The following is a 24,219-nucleotide window of genomic DNA, read 5'->3' on the forward strand; positions in this document are numbered from 1 at the left end:
TTAAATATACATTCATAACAAAAAAGGCAAAATGGACAAGAACATTAATTCAGCCACCCCATCCTTTTTGATGTAGCCATAACTTTAATTATTTTATCATAAAACTAACAGGAAAGGTCTTTGAGGCAATGTGCAGCCCATAGTAATCACAAAGCCGAAACTAAAACAAAATCTGGCCGTGCCACTGCAGGGTCCAGAAACAATTGTAGTTGCCATACAAGCATTTTTCTAAAGTGATTGGAGAAAGGTGTGTGGATGGGAAAAGTCATTGAACACCTGCCTAAAATCAAGTCACCCTTTTACAAGCAAGGAAAATATGCACTGAGTCTTCTAAGCCCTGAAAATCAGGTCTAAAACAAATGCCTAGTTCTAAGGGGTGGTATATTAGAAAAGCTCTAATGGGTAATGTGTTTAGGAAGCATCTCCATAAAAATCTCTCCAATGAGGAAAGTGACACTAGTGTTGTGTTGTCTTCTTGACCTCATCCCATGTAATCTCCAGATGGAGTAGTTCGAGTATCCATCTACAGCATGGGAAAGTTCAAGAAGAGAGGTATACCATTCCTGTTGTGTGTTTGGCAATGGTGTTTGAGCTATTTTACATCTTAATATCATGGTGTGTACATCTCAATGTTATTTGTCTGGCCCCTATCAACTTATATTTATTTATTTATTGACATTTGTTAACCAGGTTAGTCCAGCTGGGCCAGGGGCCCATTTTCAGTGGTGACCCGTGGAGAAAAGCTCCAGAAATAATACAAGTAATTATGATATTTACAAAATATTAAAGCAGGGTCACAGAAATCTAGTACAAGTAAAAAAAAAATGTACACAGCAGTACAATGCACAGGTAAAATAACAGTTAACAAGGTCAATTTCCAAAAATTGAGAACAACAGTATATAGCATAGGCCAAATAATTAAAAGGTTTAGAGAATATCACAGAGTACAATATGAATGCAGTTTGCTAGTGCAAGAAGAGGGAGGAAAGACTTGATAGGGAAAAGCAGATAAGATGAGAAGAGAGGAGACAAGCTCAATTGGGGGTTTGACAAGGGCATGACCAAGTCTTCAGGAGAAAAGGTTTAAGTTCTTTCTTAGACAGGTGTTTATGCTGAATGCTTCATATGTTGAGAGGGAGTGAGTTGCAAACATGGGCTACTGGACATTTGTAAAGGGTCTTACCAATGTTTTTGTTGGGTTTGTATTACTGAAGGAGGTGTTTACTGGCAGTATGGCGGTGACGAGGGGGGTTACAGAAGGAGACTAAATTGGAGATGGAGGGACAGGATGAGGGTTCATATAGGACAGCGTGCACAATATGTAACTGGGGTATAACCAGCTGTTTGGAAAATTCTAGCCATTGGATTAACGTAAGGGCAAGACAGTGGTTTGATTTGTAAGGAATGTTGGTGGCAAATCTGGCAATTTTCTTATAAGTTTGCTCTAGTTTAGTGATAAGAGATGTTTGAACATGAGCAAGGACAGAGACAGGGTAGGAGTAGAGTCTGAGCGAGGGAGGGTTTGGATGAGGGTGACAGAAATTTTTGATTAGAAAAGAGAAATCCAAGTTTCTGGTGGGTCTTTTTTATACTTTGTTGAATACGAATATCAAATTTTAATTCGTCGTCAATGATAACTCCAAATAGTTTAGTATGGGGTTCAAGTTATTACTGTTGTTGAGAGAGGATATAGAGAAAGAGGCTTTGTGCTGGGCAAGTGTTTTAGGGAGGAAGAGGAGGAGTTTGTTTTTTTTTGGATATAATATGAGTTGGTTATCAGACAGCCAGGTTTCAACAGAGGAAAAGGTTTGCTGAGTGAGAGCTAGTAGAACAGGAATGTTGTGGGCAAAGGTAATGAGGGTGAAGTCATCAATGTACTGTACAAGTGTAGAGAGGTTGGTATCAGAGTGAAGCTTATTAGTGAATATATCAACAGGAGGGGGCCCAGAATTGATCCTTGGGGAACTCCAGTATTAACAGGGAGGAAAGGAGAGAGGACAGTTTGCCAGTAGATAGACTGCTGCCTGCTGGAGAGATAGCTAGAGAACCAGTTGATGGAGGAGGTTGAGAGATGTAGGTCTGAGAGTTTAGTTAGAAGTTTAGAATGACAGACAGTATCAATGGCCTTTGAAAGATTGAGGAAAAGATTGGAGATGAGGAAGTTATTGTCACGGGGCTTCAGCTATTATCTGGGTAAATGACAGTAATGTAGTAGAAGTGCTACGGTGGGGCCTAAAAATGTGTTGGGTAGGAGTGAGGAGACTGTTATCAAAAAGTTGTTCGAGTAGCTAAACATGGATACACTTTTCCAAGATTTTGGATAGGTCCACAAAGTGGACAAAAACAAAAGGACAGCTAAAAGTCCACTTATTTATTGATGTAGTAAATCCACTTTAAGTGCTTTCATAACAAGGTTTGTTTTTTCCACTTTTTGGATTTATCAGTTTGTTGTGGAACTTGTTTACAAGATTTTGGATAGGGAGGCCAGGACAGCAATTACTCTAAAGTTAGAAGGATCTGTAGAGTTGCTGCCTTTGTGAAGAGGGATAGTATAGAAGGATTTCCAAATGTCAAGGACCAGGGCTTCTGAGATGGAATGATTAATAAGAATAGAAATGGGGTAGGTGATGGATTGTGCAGCTATTTCTAGGAAATGAGGGGGTAGTTGGTCTGCTGAGAGTGAGCAGGGTTTAAGTTTGTTAAGGAGAGATTTAATTGTAATAACTGAGACTGGTTGGAAAGAAAAAGCACTGGGGAGTGTTTTGTTATGGGATAGTGTAGGTGTTGAGAGAGATGTACTGTTTTGTGTATTAAGTGTGAGGTTTTGAATAGTTTCTATGAAATAGTTGTTAAGAAGGGAGGCAGTTTCAGAACCAGTGTTGTTTGGAAAGGGGTTGGGAGTAGTGGGGTTACCTGGGTGGAGTAGGTTGTTGATGGTGGTCCAGAACTTTTGTCGATTTTTGTGTGGGCTACTTTGGTTTGAGGAAAAAAAAAGCTTTATGGAAAAAAAACTTTATGAAAAGGCATGTGCAATTTTATTTTCGTTATATTGATGATTTGATTTTTATTTGTGAAGGTGGTATAGAACAAGTAGACAAATTTTCGTCAGATATACATAGGAATCCCTTTGGTTTGGCATTTGATGGACTCCAGAAGGGCAACAGGGTGGTATATTTGGAACTTATTTTGGAAGGTACAGAAAAGGGGAATATTTCATCCAATATACATAGAAAGTTTGTGGACGGTAATCAGTATCTGCATGCTTCAAGTTGCCACCCTCCTCATGTGTTAGAGGCTTTACCCTATGGTGAGTTGGTCCATGTCTCTAGATTGTGTAGTGAAGTAAGTACTTTGGATAAAGAAATGAAGACAACAAATAATATGTTTTTACAGAGGGGCTATAAACCAAGTATTTTGAAATAAGTTCTTCTCTAAGCGTTCTTACTTATAACTTGTGTATACGATGGCTTACTAAGAAATAACTGAACAAGACATTTCAATGCAATGACTTACATGGCAAGCACACAGTTTCTCAGAGGGCTAAGGGCTTTGTTGGGACCAGAGACAAGAGAAAGTTTAAAAGAAGGATTTCAGAGTACTAAGTAAACTCTGGTGAGCAACTTCTCCTACCAGCCATACAAGCCAGCCAAAACCATCCCGTAATGGCTGGTAAAAGGCATCCTAAAAGGGAGAGGTCAACTGACCTTAAATGTTGCAAGACAGGAAACAGGAACATAGTATGAAGAAATAATACATGGTGTATTAGTGAAAAAACTCCTTTTTGAGGTGGCAAGAATAGGATTCCTCATTTCACATGATTGAGGACTGTTCCCAGAAACAGCAGGAAACAGGTGTCATTAATCTAGAAGTTTATGCAAGAGGAAAAAAATAAACTGAAAAAACATAGCTCAAAGACTTAAAAAAATTAATAAGTAAACCTTCTTTTGTAAAAGAAAGTTAAAAAGTGTACCAAAAAGATAAACGGTTACAGTCCTTTGTAAGGACAACCTCACATTCATTAGTCACAAAAGATGAAGTACCAAAGGGGACCCCAAAAATGATAATACCATGGCTAGAGAAGTCACTTCCTTGAACTGATTGGACAGCAGTAGGGGCATAGCCTTTCGACTTGGAAAGGTTAAGGGAAAGGCCGACTAGGGAAAAGGCAACGTTAAAGAAATGCAACAGCTTGGTTAAAACAAAAAGACATTTGGCTATAAGTGTCAAATTACTTGCATAGCAGAAAAAATGTGGAACTAAGATCCCTGCACATAAAAATTAATTAGGGGGTAAATATAATTGTGCTTGAACTTTACAAAAAATAGCTCTAATGACAAGGGTAAAAAAGTAACTGCAACGGGGACATCCCTGTTGAATACCATTCCTCATAAGAATAATGGAGCAAGTCCAACCATTGACAGGAAGAATTGTAGATGAGGAATAGATAGAAGAGATGCAGTTAGTAAACAAAGGGCCTAACCCAAATGCTTTTAAGATACCAAATAAAGTTTTATGTCCTACATTATCAAATGCCTTAGTTAAATCAAATGATATAATCAAAGAAGTTGGCGAAGTGGAAACCTAACAAAAAATGGATTTTAAAAGTAATAATACGTCAGTTAAGGGTTTCCTTGAAATGCCATACATCCCAGGATTTAAGAGAAAAAACATATGTAAAATAGATGACGTTGTAACACTTTACTGAAAATTTTGTAGTCTGAGTTGCAGAGGGAGATGGGGCATCAATTAGAGAGTACGTGGTGATCTCCCTTCTTCCATATACACTTTAAAGCTACTCTCAGGAAGTCCATGTGCTCAAAGCCAGTATGTAACTATTGGGTAACAGAACTTGGCAGGATAGCTGATCCTCAGAAAGGGAGAAGAAGAAATAGTAATTCAGTCCATCCACAACAAGAACACTATCCTTAGTTGACAGCAAGAAAATGGCCATACTGACCTCTTGCAAAGTAATGGGGGCATTAATGGCGGCTCGAAAAGAAGCTGACATAGGAGGAATGGGCCAGATGGTCTACTCTTCTACCTTCTCAGCATATAAGGAAGTTAGGTAATCATTCACAATGCCAGCTTTGTAATGAGACTCCACTCCATCCCCTCATAGCAGACTATCAATATAAGATTCCTTTCTGAGCATTTCCGTTTCAATATATGAGAGAAATTGCTCACCCTTTCCCTTAATGAATGTGCTAGATTCCATAACACTGTACAAATTCCAATGACATTACAGTCTTAGAGTTCCCTCAAGTGAGTACCGGCTTGCCCATCATTAATGGCCACTGAAGATCTAAAGTCTGTATATGCCGAACAGGAAGATTTCTGTAAGTGGGGGTAAAATAAGTTACTGATCCACCTGTATCATGCGATATACTTAGCATTAAATGTCATCCACCAGGGAGAGTAGGAGGGGTAAAGAGAACTCATTGAAAGGTGATCAGACCATAATTCCGTAATGACCTCCTGCCAAGCAGAGGAGGTCACCCAAGGGGCTGTGTATCAGGGCACTGCCCTGCCTCTAGGTGGGGAAAAGGATGGGCCAAAGGTAAATAAGAGTGCCTTATGGTCAGAGAAATTTAAAAGGGAAGAGGAAAAAATTAAATAAGAAAAGGTGGATAAAAAGCAGCAATAATCTATTCTAGTGTGAGTATCGCCATGAAAGTATATGAAGTCGTTGAATCTCCCAATCTGTAATGAGGCCAAGAGAAAAAGGTCAATGGAAATTTAAACATCTCTCTTCCAATATGGCAGTTAAAATTCCCACAAAAAATTAAAGGAAAATGTACCAAAAAAAAAAGACGTAAAGCTCTAAACAATTATATCTATGTGTGATATTTGTGAACTGAATGGAGATCAGAGCATGGGAGTTACCTAGAAACATTTTAATGTTCTTTCAGAATAACTCTGGTTGATGGAAATATCTTATGGTTACTTTTTAAGATAATAAAATTTGGCCAGCTTGATTGCTGTAAAGCAACCATGGTTTCCTGGCAGGCACCGGTTAAGTATAATAGGAAAAGCTAGGAGACTGTCGTAAAAAGGTGTACACTTCTGAAGAGTCTGAAGAATGTGCAAACCAGGAGGAGAATTAAAAAGAATAAATGATAAAAAGTAAGATTTACTTATGCACAGAGATTAAACAATGATGTAAAAAAATGCACTTAACATGTAGTGTAGGTAGAATGTTGTAAGGTCAATTTATAAATGCACTGCCGAACAAATTCTAGACAGATTAGTGTTTGGTGTTTTACACATATGGCATTTATGCCATAATTCAATTAAGTGGGAAAAAATGAAAAAACGCTGGGACATACAACGAAGAATATTAGCCAGGTTATAACTTATAGAAGTACCACTACTAAAAATAACATTAAATTCACAAACACACTGTTTACAAATTGATTTGTTACTTTTGCAGAGAACACTTATTTCCTATAACAATGATGATGCAGTGATGCACACCTTACAAGTGATTTTCAAATGCACATTTATACTGAACAGAATAATGCAAACAATGGTACAACTTCTGCACTGGCAGAGGCAGAGGATGTTGTGTTATACCGAACAACCACAATTATATTGCCAGTGGTAGAAGGGATTTGGTACAATTAAACAAATGCAAATCTGTCGAAAACAAATTCATCAAAGCAAATAAAGAAAATTTAAAAAATACAAAATGTTGAAAACAGTTTTGGTTAGGAACACACTTCCACCAAATACCTTTAATAAACTACCTTTGAGATGCAACACATCTGAAGGAAGTAACTTGACACTCAAAAATAACTGTATTTGGCACATTGAGCCCATCTTCATGTATTTCTCTTTGCATAGGCAAAAAAGAATCGAGTGATTACAATAAATAGTAAAAACACAAACAATGACCATATGTGTTATTCCAAGGAAGATTGCTAAAATGATTATATGTCACTCCATCACCGGCTCACTCAACTGGCATATACTACATTGACCACAAATGGTCTAAACTCAGTCAGTGAAAAAAGAAACACTGTTTTCTGCAGGTGGGCAAGCCCCCCCCCCCCCCATTATGGGAGATGAGGCTTGAACACTCTCTGCTAATTATGTATACCAATTCTAAGAAGACAAAACAGTGGAGAAAAGGCAAAATCCCTCTCTCCACTGCATAATGATTCCACAAAATAATTGCTGGCATCCTGCGATGAATTGGCAGTTTGATAAAACAATCTTCCTAACTAAATGTTCAGTGTAATGAATGTATGATGAAACACACTGAAACCATGAAGATATACACAGTAATTTATGAGGCAGAAAGGATATGTAAGTAACTTTTGCAAAAGTAAGAAAGTAGCCAAGACATTTTCCAGCAAATTAAAAAATAACTGAAATCTGAAAATGAGTAAAAAATGAGTTAAAAGTGAATTAAAAGTACTTCAAAAATGTATCACTGAACAAAGTAATTTGTTAAAGTCAGAAAAAGATCCCAGAATAACATTCTGCAGATGTGATTTCAAATGAGTTAACAGTCCAAGAAGACCAAGTTGTATAATTAATGCTGAATGTTATTATAATACATTCACAAGATCATATCTGTTTTATTGCACTAACAGATGTTGAAAACAGAATTATTTAAATGGGTAAACTATAAAAATAAAGCAATGCAAATGATTAGAAATGTGAAGGCTTCCTAAGTTCTGATTGAGTCCCAACATCAACCTACAGATTGTTGAGCAGACCATGCTGAACATCCTTTGCAATGAACAGTCAAGACATCAGCATCAGAACATCCCCAACAGCCCAGATATTAGCAGAGGAACATCGACAGTAACCTAGTAATAGATAACCAGGTGGTGCCTGAGAGCTGGCAAACATGTAGGTTAAGTGTGTTGTTTGCAGGGGATGGTGGTGAGCTGCACATTGGTATAGGACATCCTGCAGCAGAATGAAGAAGCCTGGATTACCAGTTTGAGTCCTGCAAAGCTCTGCCGTTTTTGTTTTGTTTTTTTCATTTTGCTACTAAATGGAGCCATTTGATAAAATGATTGCAATGCTGAAACAGCTGAAACAGCTGAAACAACACTTTAACTTTGTGCTTCCTGACTTTCTACTTTTCAGGCTGTGACTTTGCATACTGCTGAAGAGCTTCTGTGATGCTGCCTGCTTTGTTGTGTAATTTTTTTTTTTTTTGTGTGTTTCTACTAGTGGTCAGGAAGTGTGTTTCTTGCTGTGGTTTAGCAGAGTGCTTCCTCTGTGTTTCTCAATATGGCTTAAACAATGTTCCTCTTCCAATATCTGGGCTATTCCTGATGTTCTGCTGCTGACATCTTGACTGTTCATTGCACAGGACATTTGACATTGTCTGCTCGATGATCTGTCAGTCGATGTCCTGGATCGCTAAGTATGAAAATATGGCAAGTATTTGGAGGTCTCCTAACATACGTTATTTCACCTACAACTAAAGGAATCAGTGATGCTTCACAGTCTATGGACCTGAGCACTGAAGCCAGACTTATGAACTACAGTATCCATAGGAACAAACTGAGACACATGATGTGGGTTGTAGTTAAAAATGAAAGAAACTAAAATCCAAAATTAATGTAAAAATGACAAGGATGTCAAAGAAAGCCAGTCAAAATTCCCAAAATTAAAAAGGGAAAACTAAAAGGGAAATGTGAATGTAATACATTATCAATAAAAAGCAATTCAACCTACTCCCAAAAAATTATATTATAAATGCAGTCTTGTATGCAGGGACATATCTGACAAAAAAATGCACAAAGATTGCCTTTCTTATGCTTAAGGGTTTTAAACAAGAGTTAACGTTTAGGAAGCTGTAAAGAGAAGGGTACATTTGTACAAGGGTACAGGCCTATATTTTTAACAACAGCCTTGATATTTTTAGCATTAATCTGACCTGCCATCTAAGCAGGTACTACAAAAGTTATGGTTTGGTTATAATTCCAGACCATATTATATATGCATCCTTGTTCTTGCTTAATTTATGCAAGTTGGAGCAGGGTAGGCCTACAACTATAGCAGAATGTCACAGCTAAAATGTAGTGATGCTGCAAATGATACGTACTTCATAGTTATTGGGCATATCCACCCAGGATGTATGTGAAGACACAAGATGGCACAGCATAATACAGCCCTGTAACACAGCACTACACACCGATGACAGTCTTACACTTTTATAGCTTAACTAGGTAACAAGTTATACAAACACAGCATCACTGTATCACTATTACAGTTAGGATATTACCTACAACAACATATCAGTGTTGCACTCAAATTATGTCTCAAAATATTCTTTCAAGACAGAAGACCAAATAACAAAAATAAATTCAAAAATGAAAATCTGAAGAGTCAGTAGTGGTAGCCCTACTTTTGCAAGGTGCAGCAACAAAATATTGCATCATATTGTGCAGTCACAGCATTAGCTACAGGGAAAGGAAAACCACATCAACAAATTCCACTGTACTTGAGGATAACCAGGAGATTAGCAGCAGAGCATCATTAAGGGAAAAGCACTTTGACCACTAGTTATGCCACAAATGACATGTAGTACTTCACTGCACCACGAACCACGTGAGCACATATATAACACAACTCTTACCACAATTAACACCACAGCACAAAAGCAGATATTAGTAAAAGAGCCTTAATTTGAGTTCCACTTTGGGATGCAACAAAACTCATGACACAGGAAAATATTGTTACACTTTGTCACTGTCATTAAATTAGTAACACTGACAGAACATATCATTCCGGTATTTCTCTGCTCTAATGCATATACAAAACGCTTCAATTATAACAGCACAGTAGAGCATAAGAACATAATAATTAACCTTAGCAGCTATAAAATGTATATGTTATTTCCTCTCAAGCTGCTGCACACAAACACTCATGCTTAGGTTCAAAGTTCATCTTCAAATTTATTTTAGTGCTTAATTCCTAAGCACTGTTATACACTGAACTTGAGACAAAGTGTAAACATAATTAGTAAAAAAGTGAAATGCTATTGGTGCAATTGACCTATCAACGCAGTACAAAAATAAATTGCACTATCAAAAATAAGATAATTTAGATAAAAATGAGTTACAGATTAAAGAAAACAAAACCTTGCCCATTAGGGATCATTCTTCAGCAGAATTTCAGTGCATAAATGTCCAAGGAGTTTGATTAACATTCTCCTTGCTAAAGGAAAACAAATGACAATAATGTACAGACGCTGTTCTCAAGCCATGAAAAACAAATCTTTCTTCAGAAATAAGTTCATTGCCTTAACATCTTCAAACATCACCACTGCTCCTAAATGACAAACAATTAATAGTAAGTTCATTCAGTCATACAGTACTCAGGTGACTCAAAACCTGCCCATAAATACACAATAGGAAGATAACCCATAAATAACAAGGGACTGTAACAGCCAAGCAGTTCCAAAATAACTGAAAGAGGATCCATTAAAACTGTTAAAAGTTCTCCTAAACCCAGGTGTTAAAAAAACCTCCCAAACACTGCTGGCAAATTTTCCTGAACAATATACTACTTTTGTTTATTGATGATTTATAATCAGGCTTCCAAATGTCATCCAATGAACTCTCACACAAACATAAATACATACACACATACTGCCCACAAGTTTGTTCATCAACCAAAACAAAGCGCAGTTGGACTGCTTGATTTAAGCACATTACTCAGAAATAACAAAGGAGTACTTCCACAGTGGTGCAGCGGTAGCATTGTTGTCTCACAGCAAAAAGTTCAACCATTCAATTCTCGGCTTGGGTTGGGAGTGCCTTCTGTGTGGAGTCTGCATGCCCTCCCCACGGTCGAGTGGGCGTTCGAAAGACATGCGTTGAATGGGCGTGCTTTCGTTGAAGGTTGGGCGTCAGGCTGGCAACTCAACACCATAAAAAAAAAAAACAACTGCCGATCATTAGCGGACCGGAGCTCCACTGTGACGAACCCTAACCGGGAAAAGCCAAAAGACAAACAACAACAACTCAGAGATAACAAAGGCTTGAGTTCACTCATCAGGAAAATTCAAATATAGCCAGGAAAATTAAAGACACTGAATGGAAGAAGCATAGTTACTTGCAAATAGATACATTGTTGCGATGCTGGAGTAAGTGGAAACAAACTGGTCTAAAACTAAACCAGATGGGAGAAAAAGCAATTACAACTGTCCTTGCAGACTGACACCCTTATTTACTATAAAATCATGATCATCATCATCAATCTATATAATCACAGAGATAAGTGAAAATCTCCAAAAGTTTCAGGACCTACTATTGCACTAACAGAAACTCTGGTGCTGTGATTTTCAGTGAGAAACAGTAATCAAAAAGTTGCAGTGCACGCAAATGTGCTTAAGTTACAACCTCATCCACATTAGCTTTCTAAATGTAGAAAACCTGCAAAAACAAGTAAAATGCAACCAAAGCACATTGCAGAACAATAAGAATCCCAAGTTCAATATTCAAACAGTAAATAATGAATGCAAAAAAAAAAAAAATTAATGTTCTCATCCAGAAGTACTCATCTTTGGGCTACCCCTCTCAGTATTTTTTGCACATCTACACGCAGCTAACAACAGAAATACACTTCCGCTACTACCACAAGTGCAATATTGACAATCATCTTTCCTACTAAAAGGGCACAGATGTTTACACTTTCACCTGCTAAACTGGAAGTGTTTGCAAATAGGAATGTTAATCTGTAATCTGTACGAAGGTGGAACCTTCATAGTTAAGACTTACCGGGGACTGAAGAAGAAGAATTTTCCTTCCCTGCTGTGAAATGTTAAACTTTGTATATGTGATATAATAAAAAGAAATAAACATTAATTTCACATAATAAAAAAAAAGAAATCTAAGGAAATGACATGCTTTCCCCTACAGACCACAGTCCCCTTACCTTCTACCTTTGCAACATATTAACATGCACCGCACCCTATTCTGTGTTCCTTCACATGGACACAGCCATATTGATCACACTGTAATCCTTGCAGAACATGGCTTGGCATCACTAAGTAAGAGCACCGTCCATCCAAACCACTCCAAAACTGAAGACAACAGGGGCAAATTAAACAATCAGAGGGCAAACAGGAGGGAATAAGGCATTAAAAACAACATGATTCATGATACATAATGCATACAAAAGCATAAACTGTGCCCACTTCTGTGCAAAGAGCAAATATGTAGTGCATTTCTGTTACTGTTTGTGAGGCAGTACACTACACAATGGCACACACCAAGACCAATTTTGTCTGTATGAGCATAGGTATGTGTTAATAAAATCAAATGCTATATTAGGTACTAAAGGTCACTGTAAACAACTCACTGTGCTGTTCTAAAAATATCATACTAGTAGAATGTAGTTCAGCCTGAGGTCCCGCTTCACTGGCATGCATTTCTTACCTCATATGATGTGTTAGCTTTATCAGAAAAATAGAAACAGCAGTTTGTTTCTCTGATAACTTTGCCTTCTATCACTGTAACATGTTAATTTCTGTAGGTTCAGCTGATCTGAGAAGATTATTGTAATTTTTATTATATTTATTTCACCTGCATGTCTTCTCTCTGCATCTGTTCCAGCTCATGGATGAACAGCACTCCTTCATTTATCAAACAAATCAATCAACAAACCACATAAATAAAGACAGAAATAGCAAATGAAACATGTTCTATTATTCTTGTTCAAATTAAATGAATTTAATTTGCAGAATACTTCATTATGTAAATGCATCAAAAACCAAAGAAGCAAACGTACTGCCCTACCTATGCCACGCAGCTCAGTTTCTTGGACAGTACTTTCTGCAGCTGATAACTCTTACTACTACTCCATGTGGTAGCAACATATCCTTCTTGCCTGTAGTTAAAAACATTCCTCTATAGTTCTTTGCTATTTCTGTATACCCCATTCCTCTTGCATTTTCAGTATCCATCTTAACTTCTACTATTCTTGACAGAAACTTTGTTCTACAGCAAGATATTAACCTCCAGATTCAGATTCAGTGAAGTAAAACTCTTCATACTCTCAAAGGAAACTGGAACTATATCTCCACAAATTAATTTATCAAATCTCCTCAATCCTGGTGTAAATAACCTGCCTTCTCCAATATAGACAGCACTCCATTCTCACTGTTACATAATGTCACCCCTGTATTCTATAATTAACAAATGTTTTACTTGCTCAGCCTTTTTGAAATCAGAATGTCATTCTGTATGCATCCAATTTGTTATGTTGTTTGCTTACAAACTGTTTTATTATATTCACTTACCTGTAGTTAGTTTTTTTACCTCCTTTTTATGAAATGCTGTATGTTTGAATTAAATTTGTTGTATGTTTAGTATGCTTTCAAGCCGCTACATTTTATTAATTTGTTGATAATTACCTCTTTGTTATGTTTCCCAGGGTGAACCTGAAATAGGTCCTGATGAATTAGTCCTATCCCACTTAAATTTAAATAATAAATAAGTAAATGGAAACATGTGATATGACTTCCTCCATTCATTCTCAGACCTATCATTTGATAAGCAGATTACCCTTTCCTCAATGCAACTTCCAGTTTTCAATTGTTAAAAACTCACAACTCATGAGCAGCAGAAGCTTTCTTCAAGAACTTTCTACTACTGCCTTTTGCATATCTCTACTACTACCTGCTACAGAATGAAACAAGATGCAGTGTACATTTTGAAGTTAAGACACAATTACATCAAATCAATCAGTTGCGCATTTTACCACCAGGTATAAAAAATAAGTACAGTTCCAATGTGCTTTCTATAAGTGGTAAAACTGTTTCACAGTGGTATTATTTAACAGTTTTGCTACCACGTGGTTAGCTTTAGAGAGATTAACTGTAGACAGTTTTGATACATTTGGGAATACATGTTCAGTGAGTACTCACCATCGGTGACTGAGTTGACGTAGTATCTTCTGCCTTGTTCTGACATATAGCAGTGCCAGCCCTGTGGAAGAAGAGAGGAGCTATCATCTCCTGATATTGGGCTTGTAGTTCCAGGTTTCTGTCAAAACATATAAAAATGTCATTACAATCACCTTCTTTTGTAAACTGAAACTCAGTATTCATGCACATGCACACGCTTAACGATTAACTATAACATTTAAACTTAGCATCAGTTACTGATGTCCAATATGAAGAAATGTGCTGTAGCTGATAAAATGATAAGATGCACTGAAGCGAAGGAAACACACACAAGTGAGACATACATATACCCAAGACTGCAGGAAAAGCCAGATGGCTTGAAGCATATGTCAGTTCTGCTTGCATGACAAAAAATCACAGGTTCTCTAAGAGTCATCAACGGATGGTTCTGGAAAGCAGCTCGGATGCTACTTTTAAATTATGCTCCTTACACGTTAAGGCAAGCAGATGAAAGTGTTCATTAACTTAATATTTTAATTATTGCATTAACAGCATCTTTCCTCTTCTAGTGGCGCACTAACAGCTAGAATACATGTGCATGAAGAGACTCTAGAGCATTATTAAGGAGATGGGCTGCTACACTAGACAGCTAGGCTCGAGTACCATCAGCACCCACATACGTACTCTGTGACCCTCACCAAGCCCCTTTCTCTGTGCCTTACACTTATAAAGATCCTACAGTCATTGGAAGACTGCCAGATTAACAAAAATACAACTATGAAAATAAATTGCACATATGTTCTGACTTAATACTGTTTCTCTTCATTGTTCATTATACAAGCTGCTTAAAGCATGTTCTCCACAGATGATGCGCTTATGTTAAAAATGTGCTACCTGCATATGCACTATCCTTCACAAAACAAGTTTAATCTGAGGGTCTCATCATCAGTTCCAATCACCACTTGGGAGAACAAACATCCCAACAACAATTATCACAAGCTGGAGAGTTTGTTTTCCAAAGAACCATTTTACCACCAAGTTTCTATATATTTAATCAATCTATACATATCAGTTCAACACATAATTTATTCCACTGAGATCCATATACATTTTAATAAACACATGTGCCTTCATTTAAATATTACTTATTCTGTTATCTAACCACTTAACTACTCCTACAATGAAACATCACCAGGATATAACTACTTAAAAAAAATTGTATTCACTATCAAATATGCAGGATCAGAAAATTAATCACTGCAGGTGCTCACACATATAAAGCGTGTCACAGCTAATATGGTACAATATGGCAATCTTGCAGCCTGAAACAGACACAGTGAACTACAGAGTAACATAGCATGCTACACTCCTTACTGCACATGTGCTAGCACATGGACACACACACACACACACACACACACACACACACACACACACACACACACACACACACACACACACACACACACACACACACACACACACAGAAACACACAGGCCATTGTTCGTAGTCAAAGTGTGCAATTCAGAGCGCATTGATTGGAGGTACTTGTCAGAACCACACAGACTTCCACATAGACTTACACAACAATGTGCTAAAAGGCACAGAGAAAGGACATGCTAACTGTATAAAGATATGCAAAAGAAAAAAACAGTCCGCCTGCTGCATAATGGCATGAAATGAACTTTTGGGAAAGCAGGTTGCAAATCATTACTAACAAGTTAACAGGCACAAAGTGATGCAGATGACTGTGTCTGAGTATATAGGCAAGAAGTGTGCTAAAATTTGTACCACAGCAAGGGTAAAACTGCAGAAGTAGCTATTCTATGGCAGCATTTACTTAGTTAAAGCTATCACTCAGAGGTATCACATATCAACACTGCCAGCAAATGTGGTATAACCAAAAAGTTACACTGTACCAGCTAACAGACCAACAGGTACTGTACTGTACTGCTTTATTGCAGCTGTTAATCTATCACCTTTCTGAGATAAAGTGGGGACACACTGGGTGTCTCATCATAGGCATCAGCATGTAAAATGAAAAAGATGTTCCTTTATAAACTGTGCAATATGTGGACAGCCAAATATGCCTTCCTAACATGGAAGGAGACAGGCACTACCATGCATGGGTTTTATGATATGGCTCACCTCCCGAAAGTACTGGGAGCTGTACACTGCATCCATGTGGCAATAACAGTCCAACTTGATGTACACAAATAATGATACTTACATAGGAAGGGTAACCATTCCATCATTTGTCAGATAACACAGACATACATAGCTTTGTTAGCTGGTATCCTGGGTAATCCCCAGATTGCACTTGTACCCAATAAGCTAATCTTCTGAGATGATGACTGCAACCTCTACCAGTCTGCACCCAGTGCATCATCAGTTCTGCCTTTCTCTAGCTATGCTACTGTGGGTAGTGTGCAATGCAAAGGGAACCACAACCAATATGTCTGCACAATTCCCTAGCGCTGTCCACAATTCTCAAATGCTACTGTGGGTAGTGTGCAATGCACAGGGAACCACAACCCATGTGTCTGCACAATTCCCTAGCACTGCCCACGATTCTTATATGCTACTGTGGGTAGTGTGCAATGCACAGGGAATGACAACCCATGTGTCTACACAATTCCCTAGCACTTCCCATGATTCTGATATGCTAGTGTGGGTAGACAGCAATGCACAGGGAACCACAACCCATGTGTCTGCACAATTCCTTAGCACTGCCCATGATTTCACATATACCAGACAAGGTATTATGTATCATAGCTTCTTACAAACAGGCATCCTATAATGACATCTAGTGCAAAAGTGCAGACAAACAGGTGTACCCACACATTGAAAATCACATTAAGTACATATACACGTGAAACTCATCCATTTCTCTATTTCAATGTATCTAATGTGTTGTAGGTGATGCAAGATACCCGTACACCCTGGTTCATGATATTCATATAACATAAAAAGCATAACAGAACATCAACATAACATTTCACATGGCCTAACCATGAATATGGTGCAGCATGTGCTTTGTCTGCTGAAAATCCTGGTTCTGCCATCTAGGCATGCTAGGTATGTCTGGAGGCCACTGCATTACATCTCTGTAACAGCCCATCTGCCATGTAGAGTAAGCTACATGTACCACAATATGATGTTAAGGAAGCAAATGGTCCAGCCATCATTACCAGTACCCTCCCCACCAATAATAGCACAGTCCATCACAAGCACCAGTTCAACATCCACAGAAGTAATATTGATAGCAATGGACATTTAGTCATTTTTCCACAACACACAGCTCCAGGCATCATTATGCAAAGCATATGCCAGGGCAGGCAAAAAAAGTAACATTTAGTGCCAGTATGGCCCTTGGCATATACAGTGGCAGTGTTATGTCAGACAAAACAACATCATCCACACAGTGTTCTCTACAGGCTACCTGAGGTAGTGTGTGGTCAAGTCTCAGTGCGCATTTCAACATATACCACAAAGGTAGAACAGTACTGAAGGTCACAGCGCTGGGACTACTGGTGCTTGGAGCTAGAAATGTGGGCCATTGTGAAGGATATCCATGTCATTGCTGACTTTCTCTATTAACTGGAAGGGGAAGCCAGTATACAATTCTGTCTTTTTAATTTCTCCAAGTCTTTTGAGTTTCTAATACCATGACAGGAATGGACCCCATTCCTAAGTCAAAGTATGATTAAAGTTCATGAAATTAGTATTGTTTCAATCTTTGATGTCTGCCAGTAGTGCTCTTCACAGCACCCACAATGTGCCCAGTAATGACTCCTTCTGCAGTTCATATGGAGTTACATGTATTGGTAACATCCAAATACGATTGCAAATTATTTTTTTATAAAACCCGTTGCTCCTACTACTATTGGAACTGTCTGGGAATCTTTCTTCCACAATGCTCTCATTTCTGCCTGCAGATGCTGATATTTTATGAATTTTTGTCTCTCTCTATGCAAGACACTGTAGTCACTGGGTGTGGCAATTTCAATGATTAATGCTACTTTTGTCTTCTTTTCTTGGACCACTATATCCAGTTTTCTAGCATCTATCTTATGGACTGTTGGTAATGGGTGATCCCATGTGATATAAACTTCAACATTTTCTATGATGTTTTGTGACTCATGTTTCCACTGTTTTTCAGCCACTTCATTACCATAATGTCTGCACAATCCCCAATGCAACAGTCTCGCCACATTATTATGCCTTCCAGTATACAGTCCGTCTGCCATTAGTGTGTCGCAACATTTGTCTGTTTCTCTCACATGTTCAATGGACTTTGTAAACCAGAGTGTACATAGCCCACTATCTTGGGCTGCCAATATTAACCTTTCATTTCTTGGTTTGAATTCACCTCTCCTTAACCATTCCTGCATTCATTCCTGATCAACATGAGGTTCTTCCAGAAGTTTTCTATACTTGCAACTATATTTATGTTTTTTACACATTTCTTGCCTTCTCATCTGGTTCTTCACCTTATATTCTTTCTTTTTTTGGCACATTCAGTTGCTGACTGGTTTTTATCTACTTCTGGTTTGATTTCTGTTCCTGCTTGACATTGATATGTTTCTGCTAAATTAAGCACAGAAGTCATCTTTGATTTATTCTCCTCATATTTCAAAAGTTTCACTACATTTGGATCTTGCGAGGTCAGTAGACATGTGTGGAGTCCCACGATTGCAGATCTATACATGTAATCAGTTTCAAGGAGGCCCATCCCACCTTCGGAATGGAGAATATATAATCTTGGTATACACTGATTTTTAGAAATCATTTGGTGAGCATGCAGCATCCTTCTTGTTTTAATATCTAATTTATCTAACACTTTTGGGACTAGTCAATCACTCCAAAACTGTAAGTTAGGACAGGAAGAGCAAACTGATTTATAGCTTGGATCTTGTTCCTAGATGTCAATGCTGTTCTCAGGATTAATTTAAGTATTCCTTACTGAGTTTTATTTGCATTTGTTCATGTTTTATTATTGATCCTTCATCAACTCCCAAATATTTACACACTCCCTCTTGCTCAAGTTCTTTTATATCACATTCTTGTCCCAAGCTGATGTTTTCCTGGTGTTGCAGTTTTCCTGCTTTAAAGGTTGCTTTTACACATTTATCAAGACCAAATGACATTCTAATATCATCTGAAAAAGTTTTGACAACTTGTAGCTGTGCTTTCAGTTCCTCATCTGATGAGCTATACAGTTTTAAATCATCGACAAAGAGAAGATGAGAAGTCATTAGACTGTTGTTTTCTAGAAGCCAAATTATAGCCATAGCCTAAGCTGTTAAGTAAACATCTTAATGGATTAATGGCAAGGCAGAATAGCAACGGTGACAGAGTCACCCTAGAACTAGAGCCTCAAGAACAAGAGCACACTCAAGCAAATCTGCAGTCTGCGGCTACCACTATACAGTATAAGAAGGAATCAGTACTGCAAACTAAACAAGGATATGCATTTTGAGCCTCAAGAGCAGGGTCAGTCCACCCAGGCATTCTACATGTATGTTTTATGAGAGTGAAACTATTACATTAGCAATATTTCTTAGTAGTTCTCAGCTTGCCCCCCCCCAAGCTAGTACTGTAATCCTAACTGTCCAATAGACAGTATACATTTAATTCAGATCCCTGTGACTAAATTAACCATCAAGCAGCCCTCTCAGTGCTTTCTGCCTTAGTTTGTGTCACTTGGAGGCCCACCTGTTTATTTGCATCTCTATACATTCCCCTTCATTGCTAATGTATCTCCCTACTCTAATCTGTGCACAAACTGGTTACTAATCAGCAAGTCAATGTGAAGACACACTCCCATCTGTAATAAACTTTGCTGTCTCTTCTCTCCTTCACTTTACTGGTAGCTTGAATTATTACTTGCCCCCTCTGAGGCCTTCACTGATTTCCATTGATTGCCTCTCTGGTTTCTTTGCATTCCACCTGGTTTACACCCATTGTGCTATCTCCCTCCCCCAATACTAAGTCTATACTAGAATCCTGCTGAGCATGGAGCCATCTTTAAATTTCTAGTCTCCCACCAGGACACAAGTGCTCTTCAGCAATTACATTCTGCTTGCTGGTAAGCCATTAGACCTCAGGAATTTGTTTAAAGTGTTCAGATTTGTAAAGTAATACTTGCTTTTTTCTCTTGTCTTGGTGGGTTCTGCCCCACTCCGTTCGCCCTCGCTAATGCTCAGGCTCTCTCCGCTCCCCTGCCCCCTATTCTCTCCCGCCCCCAATACCTCTACATTTATAGTAATCAAAGCCACACCCACAGCTCACCCTCCCATCACCTCCACCAATCACAGCTCCTCAAGTCATCTCACATTATACCACACCAACTTGCTCCACACAAAATACTCCCAATCACTCTCATTCCCACCATGCATTTTTACATCACCCACACTACTTCCCCATCCACATATAGTGCAACCCTATAATTCCTGTACAGACCCCCCACCTAGAACCAACTTAAACTTTATAACCATGACTATCACACAACTAAGTCTAGTCTGTCTTCTCATAATTCTTTACAACACCACAAGTTATCACTCTAGCAATATCCCTAAACTTAGTAGCACAACACTACATTATGCACTCTCATATACAGACACCACACATTATAATAATATCTGCCCACAATTGTTAAAGAACTACATAATGGACCAGTTCAGAACTAAACACATATGCTCTCATTCCTACTCCAAAAAAACGTAATACTTTCTCACACTCCTCATCAAACTCCAACATCTGTATCACCATTTTAACACCAGGCTCACCATAAGTGGGGATATCCACCCCAACCCAGGCCCAAATCCATCCTGTCCAACACAAACTGCTCCAACACAAATGTCTGAGCATAACACCCCCACTTTCTTCATCCCTGGGCAAATCAACAACAGCAGCAAAACCAACCATCTTTTAATGCTAAATATTAATATTAGAAGTATTAAAAATAAAATACCTGAACTCCAGGCCACAATAGCACACTACTCCCCAGACATAGTTGCGTCAACAGAAACCTGGCTAAATAAAAACATAGCTAACTCAGAAGTTCTCCCTACTGGCTACAATAGCATTAGTCAAGACAGACCACTTCGTAAAGGGGGTGGAACTGCCTTACTGTATAAGTCCAACTTAACTACGTCAATTACCAAACTCTTACCCCTTCCCCAATAATTGGGACATACTTATCTTACAACTTCAACTTCACCCTAAAACGGTCATCACCACAATTGAGATCTATATTCCACCTGGTAACACACCTGCTAGCCTTGAAGACTTCTTATCCTGGTGTTCTTCCACATACTCACAAGAAACCCTTATTCTGGGGGAATTCAACCTAGATTGGTTCACCTGTATATCAGAACCACCAAGTAATCTAATAAATCTCCATGGCTACCAGCAGCTAGTCCAAATTCCAACTAGATGTGATAAAAAATCTAAAAGGGAATCCATCCTTGACTGAGTCCTAACTAACAACCCCACATTGTACCCTCACATAGGCAGTCTTCCAGATACCTTAAGTGACCACAACATAATATACTTTATACATAGTAGAACAAGCATATGCAAAACCACTAACTATATATCTACTGGAAACACAAAAAAAATTCTCTCCTGAGGTCCTCAACACTTTACTCTGTAACTGTGGCTGGACCCCCCTAAAAACCCTCCCACTTGACCAGGCTGTAGCATATTTCAAAAAAAACATTTCTACAACACCTAGACACTGTCGCTCCATTGCGCAAAATCAAGGTTAGAACTTCTACAAACCCCTGGTTCAGTAAAGAAACCAAACAAATCCTCAAGTCCAGAGACACTGCCTGGCTTTACTATCAAAAAAACAAAGAAACACAAAGCCTAACTATGTACCAAGAACTGCGCAACTGTGCAAAAAAATGCATTAGGCTGGACAAAAAATCCTACTACACAACATTACAAACTAAATACCAACACAACCCCCCAAAATTTTGGAAAAATGTAAACCAGCTACTAAAATCCACCCAAAAGGCTACCCCCAAACCAACCACCCCTGACACTAAAGTTCCCATCGAAACACAATTCAACTCCCACTTTGTGAACTCTATTTTATCCTTAGTATCACAGGACAGTTCCAACCTCACTATCGCCCCCAACACAAATAACACTAATACAAGCTTTACCCTCAAAACAGTTTCCACCACTTCAATCAAAAGCATGCTCTCCAAACTAAAAACCTCATCAACAGCAGCCGACCTACTCCCCAGCTATTTCTTGAAACTCACAGCAGATACTATTGCTATCCCAGTCTCCACTCTCATAAACAGATCAATTGTTGAAAACTATGTGCCCAAACTCTGGAAAATATCCTATGTTACACCCATACATAAAGGTGGGACCTCCACTGAACTTAATAACTACAGACCCATTGCTTTACTCTCCCCCCTGGCCAAAATCCTAGAAAAATGCATCCATACCCAGATGCTTAACTATCCCCTAGACAGCAACATCCTGTCACCTACTCAGCATGGTTTCAGACCTGCCCATAGTACCACTACAGCCCTCCTCTGCTTCACAGACAGTAAACTGTCTCAAAAATGAGGGCCTACAGGTGTCAACTCTTTTTTTTGGATATGTCCAAAGCATTTGACACATTCTCACACCAAATCCTGCTAAACAAACTAAACTAATATCACCTATCAAATTCCACTCTTACCTGGTTCCAAAGCTACTTAACTGACAGATACCAAGCTGTGAAATGGGAAAATTCTCTCTCCTCAGCTGCCCATAACTATAGGAGTCCCACAGGGTTCTATCTTAGGACCACTACTATTCACAGTCTTCACAAATGACCTCCATATCTCCACACAGCATGCATCTATCATTCAGAATGCAGATTACACTACCTTAATCTGTGCTGCACTGAACATTACCACCCTCCTGCAAACAACTCAACTAGCATTCTCTGACGTTGAAAACTGCCTTACCAAAGCCCAACTTATCCTCAATCCAAAGAAAACTCAGCTTATGATTATAACCAGTTCTAAAAAAAACACTGATAACAGTCAATTCACTATCTACTCCACAAATGCTACTCCAACCGCTCCAGTGGCACAGGCTAAGCTATTGGGAATAACCATAGACTCCCACCTAAAATTTGACAGTCATCTCAACTTAACTATTAAAAAAGTACATGTCAAACTGGGATCACTCTACCGTACCAAACCATTTCTTGCCAACAACACAAAATCAGCCATTGTTCGCTCACAACTTCTATCCACCCGACTCTATGCATCTCCCATTCTGACTAATCTCAACAAAACTGAACTAAGTAAAATGGAAGCCTGCTATAACAGAATTGCCCACTTTGCTGCAAATCACTCATATAGAACTAATCACTGTACTGCTTTGAGACAGCTCCACTGGCTTGAACTTCCCAACCTCCTAACCTACAATCAGCTCTGCCTCTGTCATTCTATCTATTACCTCCCCAATAAGTGTCCTGCCCTCAAAAACCTAGTACAACATCACTCAGCCAAAAGGCCTCTTAGATCATCAAGCAAACTACTACTAGAAGTCACCAACAGCTACAATAGCTTTGGAGATGCACTATATAGTAGTTCAGTGGCTAAAAAATGGAACTCTGTCCCCACTAGCATTCAAAACACATCATCCAAAGCCTCCTTTAAAGACCTCATCAGACAACATCTCAAGCAAAGTTGGCAGTGCCATGATTGCTCCCCAGGCTAGTGAAAGCGGATAAGGTATACATACTAAATCTAGAGTACTTAATAATAGTTTTTCAACCTTACTTACAAACACTGGCTAATCTACAATGTATGTACTGTACCTGTGTACTATGTACGTATTCTACCTATGTTCCAAATTTCAGCTGTACACCACAAATCTATTAATTACTTTTATTTTTAAATTAATATATTTTTATTTGTTCACTCCACTGTAACTGTTGATGTGCCGCATACCACCATAAAAACATGTCTTTTGTAATTTGTGTGTATACTGATCATGTCTAAATAATTAAATGTATCTGTAATTTTTCTTTGTGGAGCTTTTCTCCCCGGGCCTCTGCTGAAAAAGGGCCTATTTGGCTCAGACACCCCTGGTTAACAAATGTAAAATAAAAATTAAAAAAATATATAGAATATCCCCTTTTGAATTTGTATCCCTGGGATAATAATCTGTCCTTTATTATGGCTTAATTATAAAGTGGTCTGCCATTATTCCACGGTTACTGTAATGTAGTCAATCCAAGGCATATCTTATATATTTTTAAGGACTCTTTTATCCATGAATGTGGGATACTATAAAATGCTTTTTTGAAGTC

General features: G+C 38.4%; 1 protein-coding gene across 1 annotated transcript in view; it reads right to left on the reverse strand.

Annotated features, from left to right (window-relative positions):
- GAS7 (growth arrest specific 7) overlaps positions 1-24,219 on the reverse strand; it is a 2,864,621-nt gene that overhangs the window by 1,846,146 nt on the left and 994,256 nt on the right. The window contains exon 2 of the mRNA XM_044056293.1: positions 13,901-14,018. Within this exon, the coding sequence (XP_043912228.1) occupies positions 13,901-14,018 (118 nt within the window). The remainder of the gene's footprint in view (positions 1-13,900; positions 14,019-24,219) is intronic.

This window comes from Protopterus annectens, chromosome 14.part0 (assembly GCF_019279795.1).
Source record: "Protopterus annectens isolate FY-2018-M chromosome 14.part0, PAN1.0, whole genome shotgun sequence".
Taxonomy (NCBI): domain Eukaryota; kingdom Metazoa; phylum Chordata; order Ceratodontiformes; family Protopteridae; genus Protopterus; species Protopterus annectens.